The sequence below is a fragment of the Hydra vulgaris genome, chromosome 12, assembly GCF_038396675.1.
Source record: "Hydra vulgaris chromosome 12, alternate assembly HydraT2T_AEP".
NCBI classification, from domain to species: domain Eukaryota; kingdom Metazoa; phylum Cnidaria; class Hydrozoa; order Anthoathecata; family Hydridae; genus Hydra; species Hydra vulgaris.
The window spans coordinates 40802818-40822568 of NC_088931.1; the positions used below are offsets into that span (position 1 = coordinate 40802818).

Genomic DNA, 19751 nt, shown 5'->3' on the forward strand with positions numbered 1-19751 from the left:
CAAGGTTCTATCCTTGGCCCTATACTTTTTTTAATTTACATTAACGATCTTTCAGATATTCTCACATCTAAGGTAGCATTGTTTGCTGACGATACTACCATTTATTCTTGTCGGGATAAGAAACCAACACTCTATGATTGCTTGGAGGGGGCAATTGAGCTTGAAAAGGATCTCACTTCTGCTACAGCATGGGGCTCACAGTGGCTGGTGAACTTCAATTCAGATAAAACTCAATTTTTTTTAGCCAATCGTTATCGTAATAATTTAGATCTTCATATATTTATGAACGGTAATGTACTCGATGAGTCATTTACTCTTCATCTTTTAAGATTAACTCTTACTTCCGATCTTTCTTTGAAACCATATATCAAATCTGTTGCAAAATTAGCATCTGCTAAGGTTGCATCTCATTATCGAGCTCGACACTTTGTTACATCGTATTCTATTCTCTATCTCTATGAATCTCAAATCCGGCCTTGTATGGAATACTGTTCCCATATCTGGGGCGGATCTTCTAATGATGCCCTTTCTCTATTAGACAAGGTGAAAAAACGCATTGTAAACATATTTGGACCTGCTCTTGCAGCCAATCTCCAACCATTATCACATCGTCGTAATGTTGCTTCTCTTTCTCCTTTCTTCTAATACTATAATAGGCACTGCTCTAAAGAACTAGCGCCTCTTGTGCTGTCTACCAAAAATCATTCTTGTGTTACTCGTCATTCAATTAAGTCTCATTCTTTTTCTGTGACTGTTCTCCAAAAACTCCTATTCGTCTAGTTTTTTTCCTTGAACATTAGTTCTTTTGAATTCGCTTCCTTCATCTTGCTTTCCTGATTCATATAATTTGCAACCCTTTAAGTTGTCTGTCAATTGCTATCTTGCTTTACAATCTTCATCTTTTCTCTTCCAGTAACTTCCAACTTTAATCAGTGGTTGCTTGCAGCCTTGTTGGAAGTGAAGATGTTTAAAAAAAAATTATTTTGTATGGTTTTTACCTATTATTTCTTTCAATTTGTTTTAGGTTTTTTTAATATCACTTTTGCTTTTTCGAAGTTGCTTTGAATAATTTTTTATTTGAATTCTTTCTATTTTTTTCAAAAAGATTTTTATATTTCTTGTTTGTAGTTAAGTTAGTTTCGTTTCTGTTTTTTAAATACTTGATATATAGTATATGTTTTTGATGATTTTCTTATCCCGTTTGTTATCCATGGGCAGTTTAAATATTTTAGCTTTATTTCTTTCCCTTCAACAGGAAAATTTTTTTGTAGTGGTCTAGAAAAGTATTTATAAATAAATTGTATGCGGAGTTTGTGTGTCCAAGGTTACATTCTTGATACACTCCATCCCAATTTACCACCAATAACGAGTCTTTAAAATTTTTAATAGAGAACTGATTGATTTTTCATTTATAAATTTTGGGTTTGGATTGTTATAGGTTCTTAAATCTTGAGATAATGAAAAATAAATAGGAAAATGATCTGACATATCAGTTTTGATAATTCCTGCTTTTAAAGAGGTTTCTAGAAATATATTTGTTAATATATTGTCTATAGCAGAGACGGAGGTTGGGGTTACCCGGGTAGGTTTGTTGATGATTGGGAGGTCCACTATAAAGAAAATATTTTTTACTTGTCATTTATTTTGAAAAAGATTTATTTTTAAAAATTAAAGGAGGTTTATAGCATTTTTTATTATAGCATATTATTTTTTGATTTATTACCCATTATCTCAATAGTAAAGACTTCGCTCTCGGTATCAGAGATGGAGAGGTCTTGTCTTACTTTAAACGCTTGATTATTTCGGATATAGGTTGCAATCCCTTCTCCCCCTTTGTTTGTTTTTCTTTCAAAAGATATTAGTTTATAATTTGGAATTTCAAAATTTGAGTTCGTTTGAAATGATTCATCAGAACACCACGTTTCGGTTATGCAACTCATACTAAATGAATAATTGCAATCTATTAGAAAGTATTTTAGTTTATCAAAATTTTTATTTATACTTCTTATATTTATGTGTATTGCAGTAAAATTATTTTTTAAAGTTTCAAGTTCAACTTTAAAAGTTTGTTTCAAAATATTTCGAATCAAAAATATTTCTGTGAAAAATTTGCGTACCAGAGTCGTAAAAATCATTTAGTAAAATATTATTAGCAGTTTCGAAGACGTTGAAACGCAGCGTTTCAAATCAAACTGTTCAATCGTTTTGTGATAGAAAGCACCCTGGTCGCCCGACATCCTGGACTAGAGAAAAGAAAGCCGAATTAACGAGACTTGTCAACAATCGAAAAGGGGTCAGTCAGAGAAAAATAGGTATTAAATTCGATGTAAATCAATCGACAATTGGTCGTCAGTTAAAAAAAATGAATATTAAATATAGAAAACGTGAAAAGACTCCAAAATACACTGTAGAACAACAAATAAAGGCAAAGAAAAGAAGCAGGAAACTAGTTAACCAACTCTATAACACAAAATCGCTTCTAGTCATCGATGACGAAAAATACTTTTGTTTTGCAGGGGACAACATGCCTGGAAATTCTGGATACTACACAAACAACAAAAAGACATGCCCAGAAAGTGTTCGTTTTATAGGAAAAGAGAAATTTCCAAAAAAATTAATAATGTGGATAGCCATATCTGACCGTGGTATGTCCGAGCCATTGTTTCGCACTTCCAAGGCTGTAGCGATCAATTCATCAATCTATATTAATGAATGTTTAGAAAAACGACTTCTTCCATTTATTCACAAGTATCATGGCGACTTTAACTATTTATTTTGGCCAGATTTAGCAAGTTCTCATTATTCTAAAGATTCTCTAAATTGGATGGACCAATATGTCTATTACGTTGATAAAGAATCCAATCCCCCAAATGTGCCTCAAGCACGACGAATTGAAAAATTTTGGGGACATTTGGCACAGAAGGTTTACGAGGGAGATTGGCAAGCTTCAACAGAGCAAGTTTTGATTGATCGCATTAAACTAAAACTACAAGAAATTGATTTAAACTTTTTACAGTCGCATATGAAAGGCGTCAGAGCAAAATTGAGATCCATTGCAGTTGGTGGTGTTTTTTCATATAAAAAATAATATATTTTTATTAAAAGATAAATGCTTTATTTAAAAAAAATATAATAGTAGTTTGTTTTTTTTATTTATAAATAAGTTATTGACGTTTTTATTTTGTCCGATAACTTCCGCATCACCCGTTATAACAATTATAATATTATATTTAACTTGGATCTTGTATACATTTTGCTTCTATGCACTTTGAAATAGTTCCAAGTATTTCATATATCAACTAGTTTTAGTTACTATAAGAATATAATTTTATTTTTTGATTTTTTAGTTAACTTTGTTAACTTTTGTCACAATACAACAATAAGAGTTCAAATTAGCCTTTATACAGAAGTTTATAAAGAAACTATCTTTAATAAATTTTGTCTCAGTTTTGTTCTAAATTGGATCAGAAAAAAAGATTTTTAACATCATTTCAACATCGGCTTTCTTAACTCAGAAACCTCAGATTACGTTAATACCTTGAAAGAGTACAACCTCATTAATGTAATTTATGGCCCAACTAGATTAATATTTAGTAAATGTCTTTATCATATTTTAATTAGTAGGAGCCAATCTAATATTATAGCTGAAATTCATGATCACAGTATAAATGATCATCAAATTGTTTTATTCACAAATTACAAATACTTTGATAGGAAAATAATAAATTTTTAGGAAATTTAGGAAACTAGACAGATAATGTTATAACGCAATAAAATCAAAAATGGACAATTACTTTACAAATTATTGCCTTGAACTAAGTTACGAAAAATTTATTAACAAAATTCAGATTGAATTAGACATTGCGGTATCAGAAAAAAAGGTTGTGAGTAACCGGCGATTGGTAAACGAATAAACGAATGGATGGCCAGAGAATTGCTCAATTTAAGAAAGTTTATCACGAAATTAGTCTTTTAGATTAGTAGAAGAAGAGATAAATTAAAGCGTTTTTTAGTAAAAAAAAAAAAAAAAAAAGTATGTAAAAAAACTATCCATAACCAAAGAAATAATTTCTTTAGGCACCAGCTGCTGAACTGTAAAGGGGACAGTAAAAAAACTTGCAATGTTCTAAACAATATCCTTCATAGATTTACTAAAGGTGATAAAAAAATTCCTGGTCGATTGGGTCTGATCAGGAAATAGTTAACTTGTTTATAGATCACTTTACAAATGTTTAACTTGAGTTAAGATTAACTTTAACCTCCTAAGTTATTCCAAATATCTTTCATTTCACGATGCTACTTGGAGTTTAAAGTCATTATCCAATGAACTAATTACACAAATTGTTAATAGTCTTGCTCCAAAAAGTAGTTGTGATCTAATAAGTAATAAGTTAATTAAACAATGCTTATCTGGTTACACTGATTTTTTAACAAAAATGCTGACAATACAACAATGATTCCAAAGGCTGACTCTATTGAACAGTTATAGGAAATATGTTGCAGGGAATTAAAAAAAATTAGTAATTGATTTTTAACGAATGGACTATTACTTTATCCTGTAAAAACAAAAGTAATGATATTTGGTAGCGTAAAAATATAGAAGTAAAGTTACAAGGGCTCAAGGTTACCCAATGTGGAAAAAATTATAAAGAAAATAGCGTTAGCATTCGAGTATTCTTTTGGACAACAAAGTAAAATATCATTACCATATAGAAAAAGCATTAAAAAAAAAAAAAAAATTAATAAAGGCCACTTAAAAAGTTTCATAAACTTTCTTGTAAATCTAAATTTGTTTTAAACAATCCTTTAACTAAAAGCGATTTAATGTATGGTGTTGAAATTTAAGGAAACAGTAAATCAAGAAAAAATTATGCAACTCCAATGTCTACAAAAGACTGTTTTATTTAAAGAAATGTAACATAACTTTTTAATGTTAAAGAATATAGCGTAGTTTAGTCATAAAGCTGTTTAATGTTAAGAAATTTTATTACTGTAAATGATTTCTCATTGTAATTGTTGGATTAATAACAGGATAAAAATAGAAATAGTTGAACACAATACCCTTGATACAGCGTTTTTTAGTGTTTGAGATTCAAACTTCAAACATTTATATGTTTGAAGTTTGAATCATGCCATAAAGAAGAAAGCAACAAGTTAATAAGATTTTATTTCTTATTCTTAACTAAATTAATTTACATTATTAAAATTTAAATTTCATATAAAAATCTCTTAGCGTTCACAAACTATGACCATGTAAAGTTTGAGCCCCCTCAAATCGAGGGGGTTAAAATCTCTTTTAATTTAAACCCATAAAATGACTGACCCGCCCCCAACCCTCCTCCCCCCCTCCTCTCCCGTCATTTCAGATCAATGTCTTAAAGCTAGCTCAAACACCAAAATATGCTGCTTCCGCTACTGTTTTACGTATCCCAATATTATATTTTTGTGTAGAAGCAACTTAAAGAAGAACCTTACACATTTAATTATTAATTTTTTTAATGATAATTAGTTAATTATAAACTATTAAAAGATTAAAATATAAGGGCTTATCGGTTGCCGGGGTTTTAACCATATAGCATCATTGTCCGGTAATCATGCGAAAAACAACAACAACAAAGTTCAAGAAAAAGTAAAGTATGTGCATATCGATCATTACATAAGATATTTTTGTTTTATTTAGATATAATAATATCTATCTATCTATTTATCTATCTATCTATCTGTATATATATATAAATATATATATAAATAATATATATAAATATATATAACATATAAATATATATACGTGTATTATATATATATATATATATATATATATATATATATATATATATATATATATATATATATATATATATATATATATATATATATATATATATATATATAATATATCTGTGTGTGTGTATTATATATATATATATATATATATATATATATATATATATATATATATATATATTTTCATAAATAAAGCTGCATATTTTTTACTACTATATTTTTCATGCTAAATGCAATCATCAAGTATATTTATGTTTTTTTCTCTTGGAAAAATAATAATCTACTAATAAATAATAATTATAATAAATACGTAAACATATATATATATATATATATATATATATATATATATATATATATATATATATATATATATATATATATATATATATATATGTTTACGTATTCATTATTATTATTATTTATTAGTAGATTATTATTTTTCCAAGAGAAAAAAACATAAATATACTTGATGATTGCATTTAGCATGAAAAATATAGTAGTAAAAAATATGCAGCTTTATTTATGAAAATATATATATATATATATATATATATATATATATATATATATATACACACATGTTTTTACTCATCATAATTTACCACTGATAGATTTCAAGTATTTTACTTGTTTTAAAACAAAATTTTAGTGATTAATAGAATCTTATATAAAATATGTTAATAATTTGACTATTAGAATTGTGATTAATAGAATCTTATATATAATATATTTATAATTTGTTTATTCTATTTATCATACTACTTATAGTAATATATAGTAATATAATCTATTTCTAAGACAATTTTTATCATGCTTCAGTATTTGATTTTTGGCCAAATAGTGTGCAATATTCGGCCTAATACCGAATAGTATAAAATGTTGCCGAATACACTGAATACCGAATAGTTGCTGATTGTTTGTGGCATCTCTAAAACAACAATTTAATACTTTTCGACTTAAGTAATATTTAAATGATTATTAATTAGTAATGCATTTATACGGTTTTTAATAAAAATATTTGAGGTTTGTAATTTAAAATCAATTATCGAATTTGTAAATAAATGAACTGAATTTAGTAAATGCAATTTGTTTATTTACAAATTCTGGGGACAATTTATATTATAAATATATTAACAATTAATATAAACACAAACAATGCAATTGCCACTTAATCCTCTAAAGCTTTCACTATAGAATTACACTAGTTGTGTATATATCTTATGTAACAGGTTGTAAGAAATATAACCTATAAGGAACAAAATTTGATGTAATAAATAATCAACAAATAACTTGCTCGAACCCGCAAATAAAATAAATGCTCATAATTAACCGTAGCGTAATTACAGTTATTCGGCAAAGAGTCATGTCAATATATCGTGTTTCTTTTATCATGATATAAACAAAAATATAGAAATGTCACGTTTATTTTTCTGTCTTTTTTTTAAAAAAAAGTTTGCACTTTCGTTAATTTTGCCGCGCCATGTCAAGCGTATGTTTGTTGCATTAATATTACAAGAATATACACATAACAAATTTCTTGCTCATCAATCTTTCAATGCTCATCTAAATTTCTTTAGATGAGCATTGTTTTTACTGCTTATAAAAAAAGTTTTATATTTTCTTATTGTAATAGAATGCAGGCATTTTAAGAATTATTAAAAACAATTATTAAAATGACTGCGTTTTTTATATTAGTTACAATGATAATTTTACTGTTGAGAAAAAAAATTATACTGTTGCAAGAGCCATAAATTGCTCCCATAAACAGTTTTAGACGAGTGTGGGTCAGTCTTCTTCGTTTAGCTAGCCCTTTCGTGCTCAAGCCTTTTGGGGCTCATCCACCCACCCACAAAAACTTTAGTGAGAGCATAAATAAGCGCTTGCCAAAATAAATAAAAGCATTTTGTTTTAAATTGCAACAAAGCTTTTTTGTTCATTTGTTCACCTTTTATGAAAAATATATTTTTTTAACAATTTTTTTTCAAATTTATTTTATCTAGTATTTATTCAAAGCAAGCCTTCCTAGGAAACACATGCAGTTTTTTGTCTTGTATGTCCACGCATGAGTATTTTATTTTAGACAACTTGGTCACAGTCATTTACAAAATAAAAAAATAGGAAATTAAAATAAACTTAAATAGAAAAAAATAGTAGCAATAATTTAAATAATTTTTGTACTGTTTTTATTTTTCCTCATAGTGGTTGTTATTTTTGGCAACAAAATTCAGTCGAAGCAAAAAAATAAAGAAAAACAGTATTAAATATCAAAAAGAATGATTTTCCTATATTTTATTTGTTTTTTTAAAGCGAAAATATAAATTGTCATCTGTTTATAAAATATATTTGTATAATTTTAATGTAACAAGTATATATCAAGGTTTAAATTAAGTGATTTCGGTTTTTATACTCTGGAAAAATATCTGGTCTTCAAAATTTTAGTTTAGCCAAATTATTATAAGTTTGTTAGCAAGAAAGTTATAAAAAAACAAAACAAAACAATAGAAAGTTACTACTACTAAAGTAATAACACTCTAGTCACTAAATGCATTATAAAAGTAATAAAATTATAATAGTGTTATTACTTTTATAAAGCACATATTACTTTTAAAGTTCATTCTTTGTTCAAACAACATTAGTAATTCCAAACATTAATCAAAGTAGAAAAACATCTAGAAAAAATAAAGCGGATATTTAAACATTATTAAAAACTTCAGGAACTTTTACAAATCACTTAAACAACTTAAATGTAATTTATTAAAATGTACTTTATAAAAAGTTTAGCGTTATGAAAAACGTTACTAATAGTCTGTAAATACGCGTGTTGATTTCAAAATCAACCAATCAAAAAAATTTATTGGTTGATTTTAAAATTAACGCGCGTTTTTACGAACCATTAGTAACATTTTTCATAATGCTAAACTTTTTATACAGTACGTTTTTATAAAGTTGTTTAAGTTCATTAAATTTTTATATATTATTTAAATATCCATTCTATTTTTCTAGATGCTTTTCTATTTCAATTAAAATTTGGGATTAATTATGTTGTTTGAACAAAGAATGAATTATAAAAGTTATAAGTGTGTTATAAAAGTAATTACACTATTATAGTGTATTACTTTTATAATGCAGTGAGTTACTAGAGTGTTATTACTTTTGTAGTCGAAAGTTTATTTTATTAACTTATGTTGTTTGAACAAAGAATGAAGTTATAAATAAAATAAAAGTTATAAGTGCGTTATAAAAGTAATAACACTATTATAGTGTTATTACTTTTATAATGTAGTTAGTTACTAGACTGTTAATACATTTGTAGTTGTAAGTTTATTGTTTTATTTTTTATAACTTTTTCGGAAAATCATTCCTTTTATTGTAGACCTAAAACGGTTTTTTTTTTTTTTTGCTTTACCTTATCTAATTTTGTTGCTGAATGTAACAACCACTCTAAAGAAACAAAAATAAAAACAGTACACAAATTATTTAAGTTATTAATTTCTTTTTATTCTTTTTCTATTTAAATTTCTTGCTATCTCTTACTTTGTTAGTTTCGGTTTTTTTGTTTTTGAAACTTTTTTTTGCAAACTTCTGCAATGAATAATATTACAAAACTTGCAAACGGCCATGACCAAGTTGTCTAAAATAAAATACTTGCGTGTGGTCATACAAGACGAAAAACCGCATGCGTTTCCTGGGAAGGCTTGCGAAGCATTCTTTTCGCTATTTTTACTTTAATTTAAATAGCAGGAAAAAATGAATTTTTTCCTCCTATTTAAATTAAATAAAAAATTGCAAAGGCTAACCTAAAAAAGCGCTTTTTCGTGCGCTAGCATTAAAACGAAGAAGAATATTTTTTTTTTTTTTTTTTGGTTTATTTACTTTTTTTTAATATAGCATTTTTTTTTGGCAATTCTTAAAAGTAATATTTTTGGCATAAAGTATATCACGCTAAATTTATCTTTTGAATAAAAGCATAATCATTTTCTCTTTCGTGTGGAGATTTTCATTTAACAGAAAACACTTTTGAATTTAAATTACTTTAAATCTCTACATGGAAGCCAGTAATATTTTATAAGATTGTTAAAGCAAAAAGTTGAAAAGGGAAAACAGGCAAATTTTTTCTTCATTCTTTTTTTTTTAACAAAACAACCTGGTTTTTATCTTTGTTTTTAAAACATTGCATCAAATTAACTTATTATTAATAGTTTAAATTATAATTTTATCAATAATTTTATATTGTTTTAATACTTTAGGTAAATTAAAATATATATTAAATTTGTTTTTATTAAAAAAAAATTCTAATAGTTAATCAATGCTAATAGAAACAGCAGCTTTTTTGCTTCAATATTTTTTGCTTTAACGACCTTGAACCTTTTTAACCTATATTTACTTTGATTTATTTGATGGATAAAGTACATCACAGTAAATTTACTTATAAACTAAATCAAAACAACCAATTAAGTTACTACAGTAACTTTCAGTTACTCAAATATTAACTTATCAATTATATTAATTTATTTGATATACTCAAAAGCTCACAAAAGTTACCATACAAATGTTTCTATTTATAAGTTATATGTTGTTAACACATAATATAAACTTCTAACTAAAAATTATTTATATGAAATAAATGAAATAAAATATGAAAAATATGACACCATTTTTTTATATTTTCATTTTATTTAAAGCGATATCAAGTTTAAACATTTTCTATAAATACACAAGTTGTTTTTAGGAATTTTATTTAAAAAGAAATTTATTTGAACAAAAAAAAACTAAAATTAGTTTCTTAAAATTCTCTTATTCAAATAATATTGCTATTGAAATTTGAAATTAGAAATAATTTGGAAAAATTTAAAAGAATTTGAAGAAAGTAGGAAGAATGAGAAAGTTTTTTTTCGTAAATCGTAAATTTCTAAACATTAATCTTTGCTGTGCTATTCCCTCAATTAATCAGTTGATAAAACAAAAATAAAAAAATAATTGAATAAAACAAATAGAATTAAATAATAAAAACAGTAAAAAAAAATATTTTAATAGTTTTATTTTTAAAACAAATAACATTCTAGTCTATTAAGATGCGTTATTTTTTTAATTTTTTTATTTTCTAAGAAACAAAAAAAAAATGAATTAGTTTTCTCATTTGTTTAATAGTTTTTAGATAAAGTTTACTTGATTTTGTCAACTTTAATCACAATGAGTTAAGAGCCGTTTTTTACCATAACATTATACTTTTATCCCAAACAATTTTTTACTATTACCATAATTTTTTTTTAATGGACATTGGTACCTTCCATTCTTATGCATCTACTTAAACCAAAATTTTGTAAAATGTTCGGGTTATTTGAAGCATTTTTAGGGGTTGTACAAGACTCTTAAACATCAAATAATATCAAAAAATAATTTTTTTTTAAACAATTTTTAAAAATTTACTTTTTTTATTTTTTGTTGAAAACATAAGTTTTTAAGCCATGAAATTTAAATCGAATAATCTATATATGAAGTGATTATTATTTTTAAATTTTTCATTAAATTTTGTTTCTTTTGAGATCCGACATTATTTACTTTGAAAAAGATAGTATTAGGATAGTATGATAAGGATGTTTTGCAAAATATTAGGTCCCTAATACTTTTGTAGGATTAGCGGTAGTGGTGTAGTGGTAGTGCGCTCGCCTCATAAGGAGAAGTTCCAAGTTTCCAAATCCCCACCACGTCCTTGGTAGTACCGTGCTCAACTTGTTTCTCTGCGCAGCGATCTTGTTCATCGAGGCTCGTGTTTCTGAGTTATAGAGTTGAAAGAGGGTTGTAACTACAAAAAGTAAGTCAATAGTTAAAAAAAAAAAGTAGATATCTTTGCAGTGTTGAGAGCAAATTGGGTTTCTGCTGTTAGTGTGAGCTAATTTAATGTTTATAGGATGAGTCAGCAAGGATCTTTTCAAAGATACAGATCTTGTCTAGTGACTCTTCAATGGCAAAACTAATATTGAAGCCATTTGAATTGGTTACATCAATTGCAATAGTGTGGAGAGCATTTTAGGGTATCAAGTATATCATGTTAAGTCTTAAATGAAGCAAAATTTTATGAAAATTTGAAAAATGATAATTATCATTTTTTAATATAAGTTTGAAAATTTGAAAAATGATAAGTATCATTTTTTAATATAAGTTTCATACAATTTCATTTTTTAAAAGCCACAAAATTGCAAACTTAATTGACTAAAATCTTTTTTCTCTTTTTTTTATGCAGAATGTTTTGCATTTATTTTTTTATACTGTTTTTTTTTAGTGTACATACATTGAGTGACAGAGTGTACATACATTGAGTGACAGGTGCATCAAAGTGTACATAAATACTGACTTAAATAGGGAGAACATGGGAGTATACATTTTCAGTTAGGGCAGGCAATATATTATTTTAAAGAAAAAAGTAATTTATTAGGTTTTTAAAACTATTTATAAACATCTTTAAAGTTGACAGATTATGGTAAAAATTATATTTGACCTTGTTTTATTGCATTACACTGAACACATTTTATGTAAGAAAGTTAAGTTTTACATGTATTATTTGTGTTGTTAAATAAATGAACTAATTAATTTTTCAAAACCATAGATAATTGTTAAAAAAGTTTAAATGAATAAGTGAAATATAATTTTATATGATTTTATTGTAATTACAAATACAATAAATTATTATTTAGTTTAAAAATTAGTGTCAAATTTTGCGGAAAAATTAGGATTAAGTTTTTAAACTACCACTATTTACAAAATTTTTTCAAATTTAGTAAATAATGGTAATTTTAAAAAGCTAATATTCACTATTACAATAAAAATACAAAAAGTAAATTAAAGAGTTTTACATATCACATAGTAAGTTTTTTAAAAACCTGGCCCCTGCAAAATTTAAACAAGATTTAGCAGGTGTTAATAGCTAGAGCTAGGAAATAATTTATAACACATATATTATAAATTTATTCATATTTTTACTATTTAAATACTGGCATATAATATGGATATATATGGATATAAAAATATATTTTTTCTTATATATAAAATATATATTTTTTATACTTTTTTTACTAATTTTAATAAAAAAGCTGGAGAGCAATCTGACTTGTCTAACTACCATCCCATTAGTCTTCTTGCTATCATAAGCAAGGTTTTTGAGTCTTTAATTAACAAATACTTTATCGTGAATCTAATAACTTACTTTCTGATCATCAATATGGATTTTGGTCTTGATTAAAATGAGTAAACAAATATTAAATCGAAAAAAAGTTTTAGAAAATTTTCTTCAAAATCCTTCTTTTGAAAAGAAAAGCTACTTCAATTACACCTTTATAGTTTATGCAGCCATGATGGCACACCCTTATTTACTCACACCCAGTAATGCTACGCACTGTTTTTGTTCTTGTTTTGGCAAGAACAGGGTGGGTCTAGACATAGACCGGTAAAATAAATCCGGTATGAACCTAGGTAGACAGACCTGTATATACAAGTCAGGTCTGGGTATGTTGATACCTGTCCCAGATCCAACCTCTCAACAGCACTAGTCCAAAATCTAAATATTTAATTGATGTATGTACAGAAGCCCCCCCCCCCCCACACACACACACAGCTTTCTTATGTCAGTATATTGTTATCAATTACATTTTATTCTAGGCTAAGTATGCAAAGATATTTGTGTGTGTGTGTGTATGTATGTATGTATATATATATATATATATATATATATATATATATATATATATATATATATATATATATATATATATATACAACCCAAAAAATTGGCGGCCTCGTTTCTATGTTTTATGGTAAGACCTTTGTATCAAATTTTTTTTGCCAATCTGCTGCCGACCTCTAAAAGATTTAGGTCGGTAAATTATTGCTGACCTCATTTTTCTTAATTCCGAGGGTTATATATATACATATATATATATATATATATATATATATATATATATATATATATATATATATATATATATATATATATATATATATATATATATATATATATATATATATATATATATATATATATATATATATATATATATATATATATATTTATATATATATATTAGTGATGTACCGATTGCTCTTTGAAGTGGTCTTGGGGATGTGAATTGAAATAATACAAAAATAACAAATAAAAATATAGAAATATAGTAGGCTACACTTGAACACATATAGATAACAATGCTTAAATAGGTTACTTTTAAGTATAACAATAGAACAACACAAAAAAAAATTATTCTAAAAATAACACAAATGGTAGTAAAAGTATAAGTACATTCAGCTGTTAAATTAAAGCTTATAAACATCATCTTTAGAATAAATAATATTGCCTGTAAACAAAGTCAAAATTAAAATTTATCAAAAAAATTCTAAGTAATGCATAAAGTTTTGTATATATATTATTTAATTATTATCATAATGCAGTATGAAAATATTAAAATGTCATCGGTTGGAAAATCGGAAAATGAGGCCAATGCTGATACCGATTGTACAAAAAGTGGCCAATAAAGCCGATGGTGATTAATCGGTACATCACTAATATATATATATATATATATATATATATATATATATATATATATATATATATATATATATATATATATATATATATATATTTTATATATATATATTTTATATATATATATATTTATATATATATATATATTTATATATATATATATATATATATATTTATATATATATATATATATATATATTTATATATATATATATATATATATATATATATATATATATATATATATATATATATATATATTAGGGTGGCTCATAAAACTGCATTTTTTGAAAATGTCTGCTGGGACCCCCTAAATGTGTTCTATATAATAAATTAATACTAAATTTAAAAAATTTTAGGAGTCGCTCAAGACCCTTAAATATCAGACGGGTCCCTAATATTTTTAAAAAAAGTTCTTCAAAACCATGTTATGTTGGGTCTCAAAAGAAGCTTTTTTTTTTTTGTTTCTTAAAATTGCAGTTTCGCACATAACTATTTTTTTTTTTTTAAAGTTATTAACAAATGAAAAATACTATTTGTTGCAAAGAAAAAAACTCAAGTTTTTTACTTTACCAGCGTTTTTTGTTTGTTAGTGACGAACAAAGATTTGAGTTTCCAAGTGTCATTTATTTAAAAATATATGCCATTCTAGTTTTACTTGCCTTAAGAATATTTTTGATGCAGTGATGCATATATTATAACATGTTTACAAGGAATTTAATTTTTTGTAAAAAATAGAAATGAATGAATAAAAACTGAGGGAAAAATAAAACTAATCTTTATGGAAAATGAATGAGGGAAAAATAAAACTAATCTTTATTTTTCCCTCGGTTTTTATTCATTCATTTCTTTCAAAAAAGTTAAATGACTTTTTCGAAAATTCTTACTAAATTATAAGGAAATTTCTGTTTTTACTTTTAATATATCGCACAGTCTGTTATTTATATAAAGCTGATGTAACTACTATAAAATATTATTTTTCTAAACTATTATTTTTCACAAAATAAAACTTATAAATATAAACAAAGAGATTGCAAGAGCTATATTGCTTCAAGCGTAAATTCAAACAAACAAAAAATTAATAATAGAGTTATATCCATAAAAAAATTGTTTTTTTTTTATCATAAAAAAAAAAACTCTTAATAAGGTGTTGTTTAAAGTTAATAATAATTAATGTTTTTTCATTTTTTTGATAAAATAAAAAAAACAATTGTATATATATATATATATATACAATTATACATATATATATATATATATATATATATATATATATATATATATATATATATATATATATATATATATATATATATAAAAGTAACTTTTATAACGTTAGTTACTTCTTTTATCTTACCGCTTGTTTAAATATTAAAAATGATAAAAAATGGCTTATGTGAAATGGCTTACTGCTTACTTAAAATGGCTTACAGCATACATAAATGGCATGCCAGTTTACGCTTTAAAACAAGGCCTTACATATATATATATATATATATATATATATATATATATATATATATATATATATAAACAGTGACTATTCTAGGCCATTTTTGATAGCATCAACCATTTGTGAGTGCAGCTCAAGTCAAAAATGATTACCATTCTTTTGTATATTTTAGATAATATAAAGTTGTAAAAATGTCATCAGAGATTACCTCATCTAAAGATGTAAAAGATTCAATAAGGTATTCATTTTAAAATAAGTATTTTGATTTTTCAAGATTTTTAAATAGTTGTGAACTTTGTGTGTTGTATTTTATTATGATGTACATTACTGTAGTAATAAAATAGGTTAAAAAAGTAATTTTTTATTTCAAATAATATTTTTCAATTGTTTTTTTTATTTCATGAGTCAAAGTTCAAATTCTAGTTTTTGCGTTGTTGTGAAAATTATACATTTTTTTTGTTTTGCTTACAAAATATCACAAATTTTTGTCTTGCTGTTATTTACAAAATATTATGAGTTTTTCATTGGAAACTTTCAACATTTTTAAAAATACTCTTTAATTTTTTTTTTATTGCTACAACAACAATGCTTTGATACCATACATAGAGAGCCTATGTACTCAGAAAGCAGACATGTGTAATTGTTTTTGATTGGATGTTTAGTTTTTATGGTTTAAATGCCATGTTTTGCCAAAAAAACTATACACAGTGAAAACTTCTACTAAATTTTTTAAAATTATTTATAAAAGTATGCATGGTTGTGCTGCAGTAGACTGTCTTAACAGTCCCGAGAATAGAGTTTTTTTAAAAATCTTCTTAAATTAAATGATCAGTATACCGAAAAACCTTTTTATGTGAAGTAAGCTTTAAAGAAATGCAATTTTATATAATTTATTCAAGAATTCATTTATCCTAAAATCCATATTATTACTTAATATTCAGTTAATTATTTTATTTTGGTACACTTTGATGGCGATTAATGGGAAAAAACTAGAAAAGAAAGCTCAAGAAAACTCAAACTTAAGGCAATTCCTACAATCTTTAACCTTGATACACTAAAACATAACAGGGCTTGAGTCACGTTGCGCTACTAATAAAAATTCACTTATGCAAGATTCAAATGCAAAGTTTAAGAAATTAAAAAAAGTAATATTAATAAAAACTAAAGCTAGAAAAATACTACTCTAAAATATAATCATAAAAAAAGAGATAAATTTATAGTACTTAAAACAATATTTAAAAAAAATGAAAATTTATCCTTAAGTTATAAAATTTAAACATAAAATCCATAAAATAGTCAGTTAATACAATAAATAAAGCGTCAGAGCTCAAATTTACATGTTTAGTTGTAAAAACTTAGTTTAAATTTATCATACCCATCAATATGTGCCCTAAAATGAAGGTTGGAAAATCTAATTTTAAAGTGGCATTTTAAAAAAAACCTTTGAGTTTATGAAAACTAAAGTTAATGTCATGGAAATTCACAAAAAAGAATGTGCTTTAGTTCTTGATGAAGTGTCTGAAACTGAAAGTATTGACTATGGAACATCTACATCTAGCTCATATACATCTACAAGCTTATACTATGGAGTTGTTAGATTTCATGAACATTATGAACAACCATACTTTTTTATGCTTGTAGGAATATCTACAATATAGTAACAAACTGTTGCATATTACACTGTAAGTCCTGTTAATTGAGGTGTTTTAATAAATATAATAAATTACACAAAAAAATTAGTATTAAAAATCTATAGTGTTACTTGTGATATATTGCCATCAGTCAGGCAATGCGGCAATTTTTTATTATAATATGTTTTAAAAATGGTAATATCTTCAGTAGAATTAAATACCCATGGGACTCAACTGGTACTATTGGTTTTTCAGCAAATGTGCCACATTTGTTAGAGCGTACAAGAACATCTTATTTAACAAACAATTTATAATTACAACTAAGATTCAATAAAAGTATAAACTTTTATCACTAAATATAGATTTAAATCACCCAAACAAACTTTTTAGAAGGTATGAATTTGAAGTTTGCTTATAAACTTATATCTTATAAACTTTATCTGATGTCAGATCAGGTTATCCTGCTACTGGCAACAGGTAACCCAGTACAATCTGCTTCATGTCCTGCTGCCTTATAGGATACGCCTTTTTAGGCAAAGGCTAGGAGATGCCAACTCCGATTTAAAACACCCCCTGCCTTGGGGCTCTTGGTTGAGTAAAGGCTAGAGATGGTGTCTCGATAAAAATACTCATCTTGGGCAGATGTTTAATGCATCCAGCTACTGTCTTGTAGAAGGCCTCCTAGGCAAAGACTTAAGAGGTAAACAGATTCTACCTGTTGACCAGCCTTGCACCCCTTCTTCATCTATTAGGCTGGCGCAGATGTATTTTAATACATTGTTTCCAGTTTAGGATGTTGAATGCTGGATCTTCTTGACTCAATGCATGGGTTTTGCTTGTGTCTCTGTTTTTATGACTAGGCAACTCATTCTATTATCTCCTAATGAGGGTACAGCTCTAAAACTCAGATTTATGGTTCTAGGGCCGGCTGGTAGTCAGGTTTCCCGAACTCTGTGGTAGCTCTCAGAGAGGCTAATTCCATCAACAGCTGAAAAATATCAAAGTATTTAACAGTGCCATGTTGCGCATGGATGGTGTCCCTGTTTGTACTTTTGGTGTGCATTGCAGAGGCCACATTTTGAGCCCTTTGTTACGGCTGAGGGTTTATTAATAGTAATGAGGTAATTGCTTGAGCTATTAAGCAGTGTTCTGAGTACTATCTATGCTTTTAGTCAAGTTCTTCAATCTAATTTAAAAAATGAATAAAGTACCAAAAACTATAAAACACAAAAAACCATCATCATCACCAAGTTCTCTAAACCTATCATTCACTAATATTCGTGGTCTTTGAAGTAACTTTTCTTCTGTTGAGTCTTATCTCTTGCAAAGTTCACCAGACCTACTTGCTCTTTGTGAGACTAATTTGAGTTCGGCTGTCTCATCTTGTGATCTTAGTGTTGATGGTTATCTTCCTTTAATTCGTAAAGACTCCAATAGTCACATGCTTGGCCTGGGCATTTACATTCGTAAGAATTCACCTGTTTGTCGTGAAACTAGGTTTGAATCCACAGACTATTCTTTCATGTGCTTTCGTTTAGTACCACTTCACTCTATTGCCTTTCTCTTTGTTCTATATCGCTCTCCTTCATCTCAAGACTGCACACTTTTTGACGTTATTTCTGATTATATTGACCAAGCCCTCTCTCTTTATCCATCAGCTAACGTAGTTGTTGTTGGTGACTTTAATGCTCACCACTCTGAATGGCTTGGCTCTAGTGTCAGTGATTCGGCAGGCATTAAAGCCCACAACTTTTGCTTTCTCAATCCCTAACTCAAATAGTCAACTTTCCAACCCGCTTTCCAGACAACCCGAATCATTTACCTTCTCTACTTGACTTATGTTTTGTTTCTGATCCTAGTCAGTGCTCAGTTTCTCCACATTCACCCTTAGGTTCTTCTGATCACAGTTTGATCTCTCTAAAACTAATATCTCATTCTTCTTCATCACGTGAATCCCCCTATTATCGAACCTCTTACAACTACAGTAAAGCTGACTGGGATTCTTTCCGTGATTTTCTTCGTGATGGCCCTTGGGTAGAAATCTTTCGTCTTCCTGTCGACAAATGTGCTTCTTAGATAACTTCGTGGATTCAGACTGGCATGGAATCTTTTATTCCCTCTCAACGATTCCAGGTCAAGCCTCACTCTCCTCCATGGTTTTCTTCACACTGTGCTGCTGCGATTGCCAATCGAAACCGTTACTTCCATATTTATCAGCAAAACAATTCTCCACAAAACAGATGTCTGTTTATTACTGCTAGAAACAATTGTAAAAAGGTTTTGTCTAACGCCAAAACTCGCTATTCTCAGTTCATGAAATCTCGTATCTCATCTCAAAAATTAG

General features: G+C 26.6%; 2 protein-coding genes across 3 annotated transcripts in view; both read left to right on the plus strand.

Moving 5' to 3' along the window:
- Positions 1-282: 282 nt before the first annotated feature.
- On the plus strand, positions 283-645 carry LOC136088113 (uncharacterized). The gene has a single exon (XM_065811776.1). The coding sequence runs from the start codon at positions 283-285 to the stop codon at positions 643-645; it is 363 nt and encodes a 120-aa protein (XP_065667848.1).
- A 4860-nt stretch (positions 646-5505) lies between these two features.
- LOC100205089 (ubiquitin-protein ligase E3A) overlaps positions 5506-19751 on the plus strand; it is a 60697-nt gene continuing 46451 nt past the window's right edge. The window contains exons 1-2 of one of the 2 annotated variants that reach the window (XM_065813259.1): positions 5506-5634; positions 15949-16014. In XM_065813259.1, coding sequence (XP_065669331.1) covers positions 15968-16014 — 47 coding nt within the window. In that variant the 5' untranslated portion in view covers positions 5506-5634; positions 15949-15967. The remainder of the gene's footprint in view (positions 5635-15948; positions 16015-19751) is intronic. The other variant, XM_065813260.1, reaches the window with a different exon arrangement.

Coding starts and splice junctions, on each gene's coding strand:
- LOC136088113 (XM_065811776.1), top strand. CDS start 283: ATGAACGGTAATGTACTCGATGAGTCATTTACTCTTCATCTTTTAAGA.